This window comes from Oncorhynchus mykiss, chromosome 23 (genome assembly GCF_057628025.1).
Source record: "Oncorhynchus mykiss isolate SJ-2025 chromosome 23, ASM5762802v1, whole genome shotgun sequence".
Taxonomy (NCBI): domain Eukaryota; kingdom Metazoa; phylum Chordata; class Actinopteri; order Salmoniformes; family Salmonidae; genus Oncorhynchus; species Oncorhynchus mykiss.
Genome location: NC_143044.1, coordinates 24,867,283 through 24,883,843, shown reverse-complemented (window position 1 = coordinate 24,883,843; position 16,561 = coordinate 24,867,283). Strand labels below are relative to the sequence as shown.

Genomic DNA, 16,561 nt, shown 5'->3' with positions numbered 1-16,561 from the left:
GTTTTAGGGAAGGATCCTCGGAAAGGCCACTTGTTATTAGGGAAGGACACTAGGTATTAGGAAATGGTCCTAGGGAAGTACATTAGGTATTTAGGGAAAGACCCTAGGGAAGGACACTAGATATTAGAGAAGAATCCTAGGGATGGACACTAGGTATTAGGGAAGGATACTAGGGAAGAACACTAGCTATTAGGGAAGGATACTAGGGAAGGATACTAAGGAAGGGCACTAAGTATTAGGGAAAGATGTTAGCTGTGATAAAGGAATGTTTTTGTGATTCATTAAATAATTATTTTACAGTTGTGTGTGTGTGTATAAGGCTCTGGTATCTCTCTCTCTCTCATTAAGCTAAGATGCACAGATGGGTATCTCCCTCTACCTACCTATCTTTCCTTCTTTCTCTACCTCTATTTCTCTCTCTTTTCTCTCGCTCCCTTGCTTTACCTCTTTTCTCTCTCTCTCTCTCTCTCTCTCTCTCTCTCTCTCTCTCTCTCTCTCATTAAGCTAAGATGCACAGATAGGTTGATCTAACTCATGAGGGACAGAGAGACATTTCTGACAGCTCTAGGGAAGGACACTAGATATTAGGAAAGCCTCTCTCTCTCTTTCGGTGCTCTCATTAAGCTAAGACAAGTCTTTCCCCCCTACTCCCACTACTCCTCCCGGCCTCTCCTCATAATCATTAGCCTTAGCTGCTCACTTTAATTCCTGTGCCACTTCAGTGGGACCAACATACCTCTGTGTGTGTGTGTTGACTAGCTTGAGTTACAGCCGTACTTTCACTCCAACAGCTGTAGACTCCACTTCCTCTCCCCCTGATCCCACACACATTCTCACCCAACCAACACACGTTCTCACCCCATCAACGCAAAAAAAAAAAAAAAAAAAATCAAATGCTTTTTGCTTGACCTATTCCTCTCTGGCGTTCCAAAATGTTGACGATTGATCCTATCGATGGTCAGCGACATCCAGGTCAGGTGTTACTGGCAGTCATTACTGTAGCAAATACCACAGCCTTAATGATCTCCATAATACATCTAGCCTCATGTTTTGTTTATCTGTTGCTCTTCAGAACTGCTCTTCAGTAGTGAAGGGAGTGGCTCATTCCTTCTGGAAGATATTAACACAGTCCTATAGCGTTTGCTACTTGCTTGGGGGGAGTACCTCAGATTTGAAATTGTCTGTGAAAAAGCAGTCTAAGACGTTCAAACGGAGAGGTTTTTTCTGAGTTGCAAGTGACTCCCTGAGGTAGCAGAGAGAAGTGTGTGTGTGTGAGAGTTAGAGAGACTAAGAGGCTGGAGCTCTTTATAGTATGGGCTTTTATGTCTGCCTCCGTGGAGCAGTGTTCTGTTCTCCCAAGAGAGAGAGGGAGAGAGACACACACACACACAGCACTGATCAGTGGGTAAGAAACACATCCACATCCATCTCCCTGGTGGCCAACCAGTATCCTCCCCAGAGTTGGTTTTTCCAGGCACTTCCAGGTGGCTGTTGTCTTTAAAGGAGCTGTGTTACGATACCCTGCAGCAGAATGCTGGAAGGAATATTAGAGGGGGGTTTTATTGGCTGCTATTGTACCTCCTATTTCAGCAGGGATTTAGTAAATTGACTTAAGAACTTCTATGTAACAAAATAAGTAATGGGTGGATAAAAGGAAAAACGAAATGAAGAAATCGGGTTTTAAAATTCAGGTAACTTAAAAAAATCCCTGGGTTTTCATAAATCCTTTTTGGAAGATTTCTGGAATCAGGAAGGAATATGCAGGACATTCTGGAGTCCTCCAATCTGGGTTTCTGGAAAACATGGGCATTTTTGGAGAGTTTTGTAACCCTATGAAGAAATAATGGATAAATTATATAGGAATAGGAATCAAATCAAATGTATTTACAGTGCCTTGCGAAAGTATTCGGCCCCCTTGAACTTTGCGACCTTTTGCCACATTTCAGGCTTCAAACATAAAGATATAAAACTGTATTTTTTTGTGAAGAATCAACAACAAGTGGGACACAATCATGAAGTGGAACGACATTTATTGGATATTTCAAACTTTTTTAACAAATCAAAAACTGAAAAATTGGGCGTGCAAAATTATTCAGCCCCTTTACTTTCAGTGCAGCAAACTCTCTCCAGAAGTTCAGTGAGGATCCCTGAATGATCCAATGTTGACCTAAATGACTAATGATGATAAATATAATCCACCTGTGTGTAATCAAGTCTCTGTATAAATGCACCTGCACTGTGATAGTCTCAGAGGTCCGTTAAAAGCGCAGAGAGCATCATGAAGAACAAGGAACACACCAGGCAGGTCCGAGATACTGTTGTGAAGAAGTTTAAAGCCGGATTTGGATACAAACAGATTTCCCAAGCTTTAAACATCCCAAGGAGCACTGTGCAAGCGATAATATTGAAATGGAAGGAGTATCAGACCACTGCAAATCTACCAAGACCTGGCCGTCCCTCTAAACTTTCAGCTCATACAAGGAGAAGACTGATCAGAGATGCAGCCAAGAGGCCCATGATCACTCTGGATGAACTGCAGAGATCTACAGCTGAGGTGGGAGACTCTGTCCATAGGACAACAATCAGTCGTATATTGCACAAATCTGGCCTTTATGGAAGAGTGGCAAGAAGAAAGCCATTTCTTAAAGATATCCATAAAAAGTGTTGTTTAAACTTTTTGGCAACAATGCAAAACGTTATGTTTGGCGTAAAAGCAACACAGCTGAACACACCATCCCCACTGTCAAACATGGTGGTGACAGCATCATGGTTTGGGCCTGCTTTTCTTCAGCAGGGACAGGGAAGATGGTTAAAATTGATGGGAAGATGGATGGAGCCATATACAGGACCATTCTGGAAGAAAACCTGATGGAGTCTGCAAAAGACCTGAGACTGGGATGGAGATTTGTCTTCCAACAAGACAATGATCCAAAACATAAAGCAAAATCTACAATGGAATGGTTCAAAAATAAACATATCCAGGTGTTAGAATGGCCAAGTCAAAGTCCAGACCTGAATCCAATCGAGAATCTGTGGAAAGAACTGAAAACTGCTGTTCACAAATGCTCTCCATCCAACCTCACTGAGCTCAAGCTGTTTTGCAAGGAGGAATGGGAAAAAATGTCAGTCTCTCGGTGTGCAAAACTGATAGAGACATACCCCAAGCGACTTACAGCTGTAATCGCAGAAAAAGGTGGCGCTACAAAGTATTAACTTAAGGGGGCTGAATAATTTTGCACGCCCAATTTTTCAGTTTTTGATTTGTTAAAAAAGTTTGAAATATCCAATAAATGTTGTTCCACTTCATGATTATGTCCCACTTGTTGTTGATTCTTCACAAAAAAATACCGTTTTCTATCTTTATGTTTGAAGCCTGAAATGTGGCAAAAGGTCGCAAAGTTCAAGGGGGCCGAATACTTTCGCAAGGCACTGTATATAGCCCTTTCTGCTGTACAGAAACCCAGCCTAAAACCCCAAACAGCAAGCAATGCAGGTGTAGAAGCACGGTGGCTAGGAAAAACTCCCTAGAAAGGCCAAAACCTAGGAAGAAACCTAGAGAGGAACCAGGCTATGTGGGGTGGCCAGTCCTCTTCTGGCTGTGCCGGGTGGAAATTATAACAGAACATGGCCAAGATGTTCAAATGTTCCTAAATGACCAGCATGGTCAAATAATAATAATCACAGGCAGAACAGTTGAAACTGGAGCAGCAGCACAGCCAGGTGGACTGGGGACAGCAAGGAGTCATCATGTCAGGTAGTCCTGAGGCATGGTCCTAGGGCTCAGGTCCTCCGAGAGAGAGAAAGAAAGAGAGAAAGAGAGAATTAGAGAGAGCATACTTAAATTCACACAGGACACCGGTTAGGGCAGGAGAAGTACTCCAGATATAACAAACTGACCCTAGCCCCCAACACAACTTTTGATGTTCCTTGGTTGGGGTCTGAGCAGATTATTTGTTGCAATTGCAAACATAATAAAATGGTGGTCCGATAGTCCAGGATTATGAGGAAAAACTTCAAGATCCACAACATTTATTCCATGGGACAAAACTAGGTCCAGAGCATGACTGTGACAGTGAGTAGGTCCAGAGACATGTTGGACAAAACCCACTGAGTCGATGATGGCTCCGAAAGCATTTTGGAGTGGGTCTGTGGACTTTTCCATGTGAATATTAAAGTCGCCAAAGATTAGAATATTATCTGCTATGACTACAAGGTCCGATAGGAATTCAGGGAACTCAATAAGGAACGCTGTATATTTCCCAGGAGGCCTGTAAACAGTAGCTATAAAAAGTGATTGAGTAGGCTGCATAGATTTCATGACTAGAAGCTCAAAAGACGAAAACTGAATTTTTTTTTGTAAATTGAAATTTGCTATCGTAAATGTTAGCAACACCTCCGCCTTTGCGGGATGCAAAGGCGTATGAGGTGATACGTGGGGCCCAGCGTTTTTCCTGGTCAGATCACGTGGCCAAGGAAACTCCTAACCCTAACGACAGATAACAGTAGTAATAATAGGTGGGATTACGGTGGTCGGCCAGTCAGTCAGAGGGGGTTACTGTCATTTCGCTGAATACAGTCATACTGCATCTGTGGAGAGGGAGTCATAATCCTTATCTCTCTTTTCAATATGACATTTGTTGCAAAGCTGATGCTATTTTGGTGATATTTTCATTGGGAGCATACTTCATCTATCCCTCCCTCCCTCCCACATCCTGGTCTGTTTTAATGCTTCAGCTCCTCGTTCTCTTTTCTGCTCCTGTGGAACAAGGGAACGACTGAATACGAGGTATGTAAGCCAGAGACTCTGCAGGACGGCCCTACTAGAAGGGATGCCCTTGTTCCTGGCCCACTTGTCACACATACACACACCACACCGATACACACACATACTGTTTTGGGGTTATCATAAAGCCGTGTGTGTGGGTGGACTGCGCCAAAGCATTGTGTATGTGTGAGGTTTCATTTGCGGCCTATGACCCATGCCTGTAATACTATCATCAGGGTGCTGCAATCAATAACAGCAGTGAAGAGAGAAATAGTGAATGACTTAATAATTGGCTAAGGTGAGAAATATGGCTGCCTTGGGAAGAGGACTGAGCAGACCTTGTGTGCCTGGGAGTGTGTCACTTGTTAAATCCACTTCAATCATGAAGGGGATGAAGGGGAGGAGACAGAAGGATCCTGTCTAAAGAAGGATTTTTAACCCTGGAGACAATTGAGACATGGATCGTGTATGTGCACCATTCAGAGGGTGAATGTGCAAGAAAAAAATATTCAAGTGCCTTTGAACGGGGTATGGTAGTATGTGCCAGGCGCACTGGTCATGAACTGCAATGCTGCTGGGTTTTTCACGCTGAACAGTTTCTCGTGTGCATCAAGAATGGTCCACTACCCAAAGGACATCCAGACAACTTGAGACAACTGTGTGAAGCAATGAAGTAAACATGGGCCAGCATCACTGTGGAACGCTTTCCACGACTTGTAGAGTCCATGACCTGACGAATTATGGCTGTTCTGAGGGCAACTTAGTATTAAGGTGTTCTTAATATTTTGTACATTCAGGGTATAGCCTAGAGCTGCAGCTGCGTTGAAAACAAGTCCCCCTCTCCACACTGTTAGTTCACAGTGTGTGGCTTTTTGGAGGCTTTCTCATTTTTAACAATATAGTACCTCTTATCCATACTGGCTCAATTCTCTGCAGATGGAGACAGAAGTTGGGCGTCAACATCGTGTTCCAGGAAATTGAGGTTTGTTAAGTTTATGAATCGTGGAACCTGATATTAGTTTGTGCATCCCAAATGACACCCCGTTCTCTTTATAGTGCACTACTTTTGACCAGGGCCCATAGGGTGCCATTTGGGAAGCGTTCAATAACTGTAGAGCAGTGGTATTCAGATCTTACCCTTTGAGGTCCAGACTACTGCTGGTTGCCTGTTCTACCTAATAATTAATTGCACCCAACTGGTGTCCCAGGTCTAAATCAGTCCCTGATTAGAGGGGAACAATGAAAGAAAGTAAGAAAGCGGAACTGGCTTCCATGTCCAGATTTGAATTTGAGGGCTGTAGTCTTCCCCTGTCTGCAGTCTCTCTGACAATGATACAGTATGAACTACTATTAATACCAGCCCGCAGCGAAGGCACTTTTTGCTTATGCTTCCGTTATAAACTATTCATAATACTTATCATTCATTTCCCGTTATGCCATCTAGCTATATTCCCTATAACTGTTCTTCTAACTAAATCATAATCTGCTTACTTAGCTCTACCTGGTAATTGCTGATAAAACATAGGTAAACACCTTTGAAGTATAATGAACGAATGAATGAACAAATAATTGATCTGTCTAAAATGAGTTACTAGTGTAGTTGCATGTAATTCGACCAATTAAATGTATTTATTTTTAAACATCGTATATCACCGGTCTAATTGTGGACTGACTAGGAGACCTGTTCAATCCAACACCGGGACTCAACAGGGCTACACAAAACAACATGGCTACACAAAACAACATGGCTACACAAAACAACAGGGCTTCACAAAACAACATGACTACACAAAACAACAGGGCTACACAAAACAACAGGGCTTCACAAAACAACAGGGCTACACAAAACAACATGGCTACACAAAACAACATGGCTTCACCAAACAACAGGGCTTCACAAAACAACAAGGCTTCACAAAACAGCAGGGCTTCACAAAACAACATGGCTACACAAAACAACATGGCTACACAAAACAACAGGGCTTCACAAAACAACATGGCTACACAAAACAACATGGCTACACAAAACAACAGGGCTTCACAAAACAACAGGGCTACACAAAACAACATGGCTTCACCAAACAACAGGGCTTCACAAAACAACATGGCTACACAAAACAACATGGCTACACAAAACAACAGGGCTTCACAAAACAACAGGGCTACACAAAACAACAGGGCTTCACAAAACAACAGGGCTTCACAAAACAACAGGGCTACACAAAACAACAAGGCTACACAAAACAACAGGGCTTCACAAAACAACAGGGCTTCACAAAACAACAGGGCTTCACAAAACAACAGGGCTTCACAAAACAACAGGGCTACACAAAACAACATGGCTACACAAAACAACATGGCTACACAAAACAACAGGGCTACACAAAACAGAGCTACACAAAACAACAGGGCTTCACAAAATAACAGAGCTTCAGAAAAATAATTTCCACTGCAGAAATGAATGCAGCGTTAGCATATATGTTTCCAGTTGATCAGTAGCACAGTTGGATTGTGATTGAAACTTGTTTTCTTCCAGCTTGGGAGAGGAAGGAAAAGGCATTTAACTCCTAGCTGGGAATCAGTACTAGTGATTGACTAGTTCCCCCCCCTAGCCTGTACAACCACGAACGCACCAACGCGAACACACTCACCCCATCTCTGCATGGTCTAAACACAGTCTGTCATCCATCTCCTATATAGCAGCTGGAGAGTCTATCCATCTCCTCCATTATTCACGTGGAGGAAATGGTCGTGCCACATGCACATATGTCCCCCCTGTCACAAAACCCAGACAGCACTGATGGTTCCTTATCAGAAATAAAACCATGACAAATGATCCCTATCTATAGTATAATCCTCCAGGGGAATGGTCTGCATGTAACCACTGCATGTTAACTCTTCCATTTCCATTTTGGTCATTTAGCTAATCCAGAGCAACTTGAAGTCAGTTCATTCAACGAGGTAAAACAGTTTGACTGCTAGAACACCACCCAGACAGAGCAGCTTGGAGTTATTGTAAGTTGAGGACGATGTTAGTTGAATCAATGGGCAGATTGATAAGGAAAGGCCTGTCGTTGTATTAGCATTTATATAAGCATGGAGACTTTTATCACGTAATAACTGTTAGGGGGTGTGATGGCAGGTTGTGTGCTTTTCCCTGTTAATCTATACTACATATACGGGGTCCGCACTACAATAGACTGTGTGTGTGTGTGTGTGTGTGTTGCGGTGAGTGACGTCTGTGCAGAGTGTACCTAGGGGAAATGAAAAAGGACTAGTTGTTTTTAGACTCCCTGAGGAAGTTGTATTTGTCCGATGCCCTTGCAGGTGCTAAATCAGTCTTATTTTAGTGATGGTGCCTTGCAGGTGCTAAATCAGTCTTATTTTAGTGATGGTGCCTTGCAGGTGCTAAATCAGTCTTATTTTAGTGATGGTGCCTTGCAGGTGCTAAATCAGTCTTATTTAAGTGATGGTGCCTTGCAGGTGCTAAATCAGTCTTATTTTAGTGATGGTGCCTTGCAGGTGCTAAATCAGTCTTATTTTAGTGATGGTGCATTGCAGGTGCTAAATCAGTCTTATTTTAGTGATGGTGCCTTGCAGGTGCTAAATCAGTCTTATTTTAGTGATGGTGCCTAATCAGTCTTATTTTAGTGATGGTGCCGTGCAGGTGCTAAATCAGTCTTATTTTAGTGATGGTGCCTTGCAGGTGCTAAATCAGTCTTATTTTAGTGATGGTGCCTTGCAGGTGCTAAATCAGTCTTATTTTAGTGATGGTGCCTTGCAGGTGCTAAATCAGTCTTATTTTAGTGATGGTGCCTTGCAGGTGCTAAATCAGTCTTATTTTAGTGATGGTACCTTGACTTAAATCAATCATTGATGTACTAACATGGCCTTCTTTCATCTCCTCCACACACACACACACACACACACACACACACACACACACACTGTTAGGGAATGCGCAGCAGATGGGTTCACACATACACACTCAAAGGTCACACATGCTCAGAAAACATGCGCAGCAGATGCATGCACACACGTGTTCACATACGCGGACACACACACACACAGAGGAAACAGACCGGATGATGGATGTTTTTACCACACAGTAGTCAGATAATGCCTTCACTGTAGTTCTAAGTAACACTGCTTCAGCAGGCAGCAATCCTTCCCTGAGACTTTATAAAGACAACATTTGCTTTCGGTTATAATTGTTTTAATATATTTTTATGCCAGGCTCTCTTGATACACAGCCACATATACTTTGACAGTGTATGGTTCCATTGACCATCCCCATGTACATTATTCCAGTAGTTCAGTTAAACAGCTATGAGAAGACATGACAGACTGTACAGTAGTAAACCAGTATACCAGTAGTATACCAGTACTAAACCAGTATACCAGTAGTAAACCAGTATACCAGTAGTAAACCAGTATACCAGTAGTAAACCAGTATGCCAGTACTAAACCAGTATGCCAGTACTAAACCAGTATGCCAGTACTAAACCAGTATACCAGTAGTAAACCAGTATTCCAGTACTAAACCAGTACTAAACCAGTATTCCAGTACTAAACCAGTATACCAGTAGTAAACCAGTATTCCAGTACTAAACCAGTACTAAACCAGTATACCAGTAGTAAACCAGTATGCCAGTAGTAAATCAGTATACCAGCAGTAAACCATGGAGTCTGTTGTTATTGTTTTCTCTGTGCCTGGAGGAGACAGCCAAGGTCGGCAGCAGGCTAACACACACACACACACACACACACACGACTGGGATCTGCTGTGCAGACTGAAGGTGTTACTGGGTTATTGTTTGTGTTCATCCGTTCCCTGTTCCTCCCCTGTAGGCTGGTTTCTACCTCTGTGAGCTTCCCCAAGCCTAATGTCTAGTCAGAGGAGGTTAACGTGAGGAAACATTCCTGTCCTGAAATAGACCTCCGTTCTGCAGCCGCAGGGCCACCACGCTCTTCTCTATTCCCACCACTGTGTGTGTGTGTGGTGGTGGTGGTGGTGGTGGGGGTGGGGGGGGGGGTTTCGTGTGCATTTGTATTTGCTTGTATGAGCAGAAAATATTGTATTTCTCTGTAGGTACTAGCAAGTATGTGTTTGTGTTTGTGTGTGTCGATATTGCGGTATATCCTCCGAGCTTGCAGCTTCTCTACCAAGGAGCTGGAGCTACTTCATGTAAAATCCAGACACACTCTCTACAACTAACTACCCTCCAACTCATACACAAGCTGACCAGAGTTCAAGCCTGAGGCACCCGCTGCTTCAGGCAATTTCCACATGGCCTAGAAGCAGCCCTGTGCTGTGTGCTATATAAGGCCCTGCTAGAGGAAGAAGACAAATTGTCCCAATGCCCATGGGAGCACTGTCCCTCTCTCTCCCTTCTCCTTCTCACTCTCATTCACTCTCGCTCTCTCTGCTCTCTCTCCTCGCTCTCCCCCCTCTCTTGCACATATGTCGGTCTCCCCCCTCCTTCTCTCTCTTACTCTCTCTCTTGCTTTATCTTGCTCTCTCTTGCTCTTTCGCTCTCTCTTTCCCTCTCCATCTCTCTTTCTCAATCTCTCTCCTTCTTTCCCTCTCTTTCTCTGTTTTTCTCGCTCTCTCCTTCGCTCACTCTCTTGCTCTCTCTCCCCTCTCTCACATATCTCTCTCTCTGTCTGTCTGTCCAGAAGTGCCCACCTGACCAAGCTCCAGGCTTTAGGAGGAGGCTGCAGATGTAATAACTATTTTCTACCAGGCCAAATGACGGCATGTGGCCTGCTGGATCCCATGTGATTGGAGGGTGCTACCAAGGAGCTGGAGCTGCTTCATGTAAAATCCAGACACACTCTCTACAACTAACTACCCTCCAACTCAAACACAAGCTGACCAGAGTTCAATCCTGAGGCACCCACATCTTCAGGCAATTTCCACATGGCCTAGAAGCAGCCCTGTGCTGTGTGCTATATAAGGCCCTGCTAGAGGAAGAAGACAAATTGTCCCAATTCCCATGCGAGCACTGTCCCTCTCTCTCCCTTCTCCTCACTCTCTGCTCTCTCTCCCCCCTCTCTTTCACATGTCTGTCTGTCTGTGTCCCTCTCTCGCTCTCTCTATCTCTACCTCTTTCTCTCTCTCCTTCCCTACCACTCTCTCCTTCTCTACCACTCTCTCCTTCTTTACCTCTCTCTCCTTCTCTACCTCTCTCTCCTTCGTTACCTCTCTCTCCTTCTCTACCTCTCTCTCCTTCTCTACCTCTCTCTCCTTCTCTACCTCTCTCTCCTTCTCTACCTCTCTCCTTCTCTACCTTTCTCTTTTCTTTCTTTCTCTCCTTCTCTGTCCTGTCTCCTTTTATACCTCGCTCTCCTTCTCTAGCTCTCTCTCCTCTCTCCTTCTCTAGCTCTCTCTCCTCTCTCCTTCTCTAGCTCTCTCCTCCTCTACCTCTCTCTCCTCTCTCCTTCTCTACATCTCTATCCTTCTCTACTTCTACCCTCTTTCTCTCCCTCTCGCTCCCCTCTCTTTCTCTCTCTCTCTCCCTCTGTCCAGCAGTGCCCCCCAGGCCAAACAACAACATGTGGCCTGCTGGATCCCATGTGATTGTGAGGGTGTGATGTGACGTTGAGGCCCGGGATCAGGCCTTTGTCTTTCTGCTCTCAATGTGGCATATACACATATTTTGGTACCCCAGTAATTCTGCGTCACAATCCTATCTCTCTATTTCAGATGCTGAAATTGCCATCTCAGTGTTTGGTTCAGCTAACCTGTAAATCTGGCTCCACAATGCCCAGACAGTTTCTAGAATGATGGGGAGGGAGGGGTGTTGTTGTTATTGCTGACTCTGTCTTTGTAAAGTAACTTGGTTTGCCAGGCCTATCTATTTCCAGATCCTGTATAAAACAACCTAGCTCCCAGACATCAAGGGGTCTGTCCTTAACACTTCCTTGAAAAGCCTTCGGGTCACATGACAAACGGGTCAGTGTTGAGCCAGAATGACGGCACAGTTTCACTGGAAGGAATGTGCCACCGTGCCCGCCACATGGGTAGCTAAATGTTATTTTAACTCTGTGTGCTCTGTAGAACGAAGCATCTGCCTGGGTTGCTAGGCTGTGATGATGATGCTGATGATGTTGATGATAAGAGACGAGGAGGGTGGTAGACAGCTAAAGGATTTCACTGGAAGCATTAGGGACCAATAGGAAAGACTGCTAGGCTTTTGAGTGTGTGTCGCATGGGGAGCAATGTTAACAGACAAACGTAAGCGTGCACACACACATACACACACACATGCACAGTGCTTAACTAGTAAATCGGGACGAGCCGGAACAAAATGTGAGCACGAGAGAGGTACAATGACGTAGAATTGCATGAAATTAGTTTATAAAAGACCAACATTTTCCTGGACCCTAGGCCACTATAAAGCTTTGCATGCATACCATCGCATTTGTGTAACGACAGAGCCATAGAGTAGAGGCCCTTACAGGAGTTGCACACGTGAGAAATTTTTTTTGTGGCCTAGGGTCCGGGAAAATGTTGGCCTTTTATAAATGGATTTCATGCCGTTTCTACATCATCTTACATGACTGGAGACTTTGCCATAATGCGTTTAAGTCAACTGGGAAATCGGGAAAAAACGAGCTCAGACTACGGTGAATATTAGTTTTGAACGGTCATCCAACTCTGAATTCCAAGTCGGGAACTCAGGCCTCTTTCTAGAGCTCCGACTTCCCGACTTGAAGATCACTGAGTCATGATTCGACCTTGTTTTTTTTTTCAGAATTCCCAGTTATCTTGAAATCACCATAATACCGCACAAATTATGGAAATGACAGGCTACTTTGACACTGACAAACTGAGAATCTGAGATCAATAAAAATGACCTTGGTGTGTGAAGACATACAGTGGGGCAAAAAAAGTATTTAGTCAGCCATCAATTGTGCAAGTTCTCCCACTTAAAAAGATGAGAGAGGCCTGTAATTTTCATCATAGGTACACTTCAACTATGACAGACAAAATGAGAAAAGAAATCCAGAAAATCACATTGTATGATTTTTAATGAATTTATTTTCAAATTATGATGGAAAATAAGTATTTGGTCAATAACAAAAGTTTATCTCAATACTTTGTTATATACCCTTTGTTGGCAATGACAGAGGTCAAACGTTTTCTGTAAGTCTTCACAAGGACTCACCCAACGATGCACAACTCACTCTCTGGTGATGACCGATTCTTTCGTGCCAAAAGCCTCTCTCTCTCTCTCTCTCTCTCTTGTTTTACTGTGTAAAACAATATTTCACGTTGATAAAAGATTTTGGTAGCCTACAGCCGACAGATTACAGCAGACAAATTAGAGTCATTTGCTTTCCAACCTGTGTTTTCCCACAATAATATTGCAAAAGGCCAGTTTTGAAATATTGCAAAAGGCCAGTTTTGTATGCATTCACTGACAGATTGGCAGCATGTTCCCAACTGTAGGCTATGCCTTGTTATTGGGCTACATTCCACAGCCAAGCTATTTTTAAAAGAAGCTATTTATCCTCTGTGGCAAATTATTTTGCTTTCTCGTGGTGTAGTAGACTATTCTAATGTATTTAATTACTTTCAGAACAGATAGCGGTAACTATAATTTTGGCAAATTTATTTCAACTTATCAGGGTTGCTGCAGCTCCTCCAGAACCCTTTGTGTGGTTATGATTCTATAAGGAAATGCAATACTGGAGAGGTGAGAGGTGCAGACTCATGTCGATCAGAGCAGATAGAGGGAGAGAGATCATAGAACGTGAATCTCATTTTAGTTCGGTGAGAGATACAGGAGAATTAACGAAAAGGCAACTCGAATGAACTTTTATCGCGTTTATTAGAATTTGTACATTGCAAAAAGTGAAAATCATTTTTTCATGCCACGAGAGGTACCAGATGTGGCCACATAGGTTCCGGAACGAAACCGTCCAAAACAGAGAAGTGCTAGTTCCTGATCCGGCTCAAATTAAGCACTACATATACAGTACACATATACACACACACTCGCTAATGCAGTTGTTTTTTGGTTTGATCTGTGATTGTCTCAGCCCAGTACGGTCCAATCTGTAGATGGACAGGGGGCTTACAGACCATACACCAGCAAACCCACAACATGGACCAAATGGATATTGACATTTAATCAACCCAGCACAAAGTATTTATGGATTGGCTGTATGATTCATAACAGGGTTTGTTTTCACATCACTGTTAGTTTTATAGGAGATCGGAGGGTTAGAACTGTGTAAATAGAGTATTCAGGCTAGATCAATGGCAATTCCACTGAGGGGTCAGACATATTAACCTCCGTCCACTGACTGGGAAAGGGGGATACCTAGTCAGTTGTACAACTGAATGCATTTAACTGAAATGTGTCTTCCGCATTTAACCCAACCCCTCTGAACCATAGAGGTGCGGAGAGGTGCTTATTAATCTGGGTGGCCATCTGGGAGAAAGTCATATATTTTAACCAAATAATATAATTCAGGGGCTATTTTAACCCTTCATCCATATATACACATAGATTTAAATCTGTTGGGCCACATGCCAAGATTCATGCCATGATAAAGACTGTTCCATTTCAGGCCTACAGTTCTTAACTTAATCCGAAATCACCCAGCTATCAGAAAAAGCCGTCTTTGCTCTCATGTGATAACAATTCCTCACACATTTCTCTCATGGTTATAACTTGTCATCTTCTCTGATGGATCACCCCCCATTAAGATGTTTTATGTTAAGTAGAGGATGATGATCATACTGCTCTCTCTCTCTGTCTTCCACCCCTGGGAACCATTCAAACCCCATTCACCCTCTCCCACTGAGCCTCTCTATACACCTACTTAAAGCCATTCGTTTTGCTGTGAGGAGAGGCCATCCTTCACTGTTGACTGTCTAAATGAGCCTATACATTCCCATAGGCAATCAACTCCCATAATGAATATTAATATCTGCTCCTCACAACCACTGTGGTGAATTTGATGTCAAATGTTCCATGAAAAAAACGCTGTTCTACCACAATGAAGAATTTAGTGGCATTTTGGCTACTATTGCTTTATTTAAAGCATCCACTTCCTTAATGGTTAATCATAATATAAACATAAAGATGGATTATGTGACCGATGAGATGGATTATTCCTCATTATTCATTGTTTGGCTCTCCTGAGGAGAGACGAAGCAGCATGCTAGCTAGCTAACTAGGCTAGCTACTATACTATACTGTACCACCTTGCTGATTGCAAAGAGCCATGTACCTTCTTTATGGGATATGTACACTAAAGGGAAGACAGGACAATCTACACACATGGGTTTTGTTGCAGGCTTTTATTTTTTTTTTGCCATTGACATAAGCCACAACTTGTTTTATTGTCAATACCCGCACACTGTTCGGTCTGTTCTGTTGTTGTCTGTTGTCTGATTCACAGCAGTCCTGAAACTAATTGCCCCAGTGGGATGAATAAAGATGTGTAAAGACTTGTTAATGATTCCTGTGTTCTGTGAACACTTGGGAATACACAGTAGTGGGCAGGTTTCTACTGTTTGCACCATTTGAAATCCACTGGCTATGTGTGGTACCCCAAACTGTGACATATATTATTGTGATAGAGTATGTCTATTAATGTGACATGTAATAGAGTATGTCTATTAATGTGACATGTAATAGAGTATGTCTATTAATGTGACATATATTATTGTAATAGAGTATGTCTATTAATGTGACATATATTATTGTAATAGAGTATGTCTATTAATGTGACATATATTATTGTAATAGAGTATGTCTATTAATGTGACATATATTATTGTAATAAAGTATGTCTATTAATGTGACATATATTATTGTGATAGAGTATGTCTATTAATGTGACATATATTATTGTAATAAAGTATGTCTATTAATGTGACATATATTATTGTAATAAAGTATGTCTATTAATGTGACATATATTATTGTGATAGAGTATGTCTATTAATGTGACATATATTATTGTAATAGAGTATGTCTATTAATGTGACATATATTATTGTGATAGAGTATGTCTATTAATGTGACATGTAATAGAGTATGTCTATTAATGTGACATATATTATTGTAATAGAGTATGTCTATTAATGTGACATATATTATTGTAATAGAGTATGTCTATTAATGTGACATATATTATTGTAATAGAGTATGTCTATTAATGTGACGATTTCTTCCCTTTCTCTCTCTTTCACAGTCCCATAGAATCCTGTCAGAATTTCTACAAAGATTTCACGTTACAGATCGACATGTTCTTCAATGTCTTCTTCCTCCTCTACTTTGGGCTGCGGGTATGTACTAAAGCCCTATTAAAACACACACACACACACACACACACACCTACCTCTCTCTAAAGGCAGGAGATCTATTGTCATAATACTGACTTGGTGTTCTCCCAAAGCCAGCGTTCCATTGGAGAAAAAGCCTGCCTGAAACCCTCAATGAATAAATAAAGTCCTAAGCTGCTTATGGCAGTCACGACTACACATGAATCACATCACTGACTAAGATCTATTCACAAACAACATGCTGTATGTCAGGGGACGATGCTGGGAAACTGATCAAGCGGGTTGGCCCTAGCCTGGTCGTTATGTTTTATAGAACTGAACTGTTCTAGTGGCAACTTTAGTTCAGTATGTTAGAGTCCAAGGTACTCTTTAGATACAGTATATGAAAATGCATGTATTATGTTGCTATATTGATAAGGTTAAAAATAAAACATGAACTATGCATGAACTCTATATAATAAGAGGATTAGATAGACGATAATAGC

The 16,561-nt window shown here is 42.3% G+C and overlaps 1 protein-coding gene across 23 annotated transcripts in view; it reads left to right on the top strand.

Annotated features, from left to right (window-relative positions):
- kcnma1a (potassium calcium-activated channel subfamily M alpha 1a) overlaps positions 1-16,561 on the top strand; it is a 300,575-nt gene that overhangs the window by 179,440 nt on the left and 104,574 nt on the right. For all 23 annotated transcript variants that reach the window (XM_036960289.2, XM_090217158.1, XM_090217155.1 and 20 more), the window contains exon 4: positions 15,986-16,079. In XM_036960289.2, the coding sequence (XP_036816184.1) occupies positions 15,986-16,079 (94 nt within the window). The remainder of the gene's footprint in view (positions 1-15,985; positions 16,080-16,561) is intronic.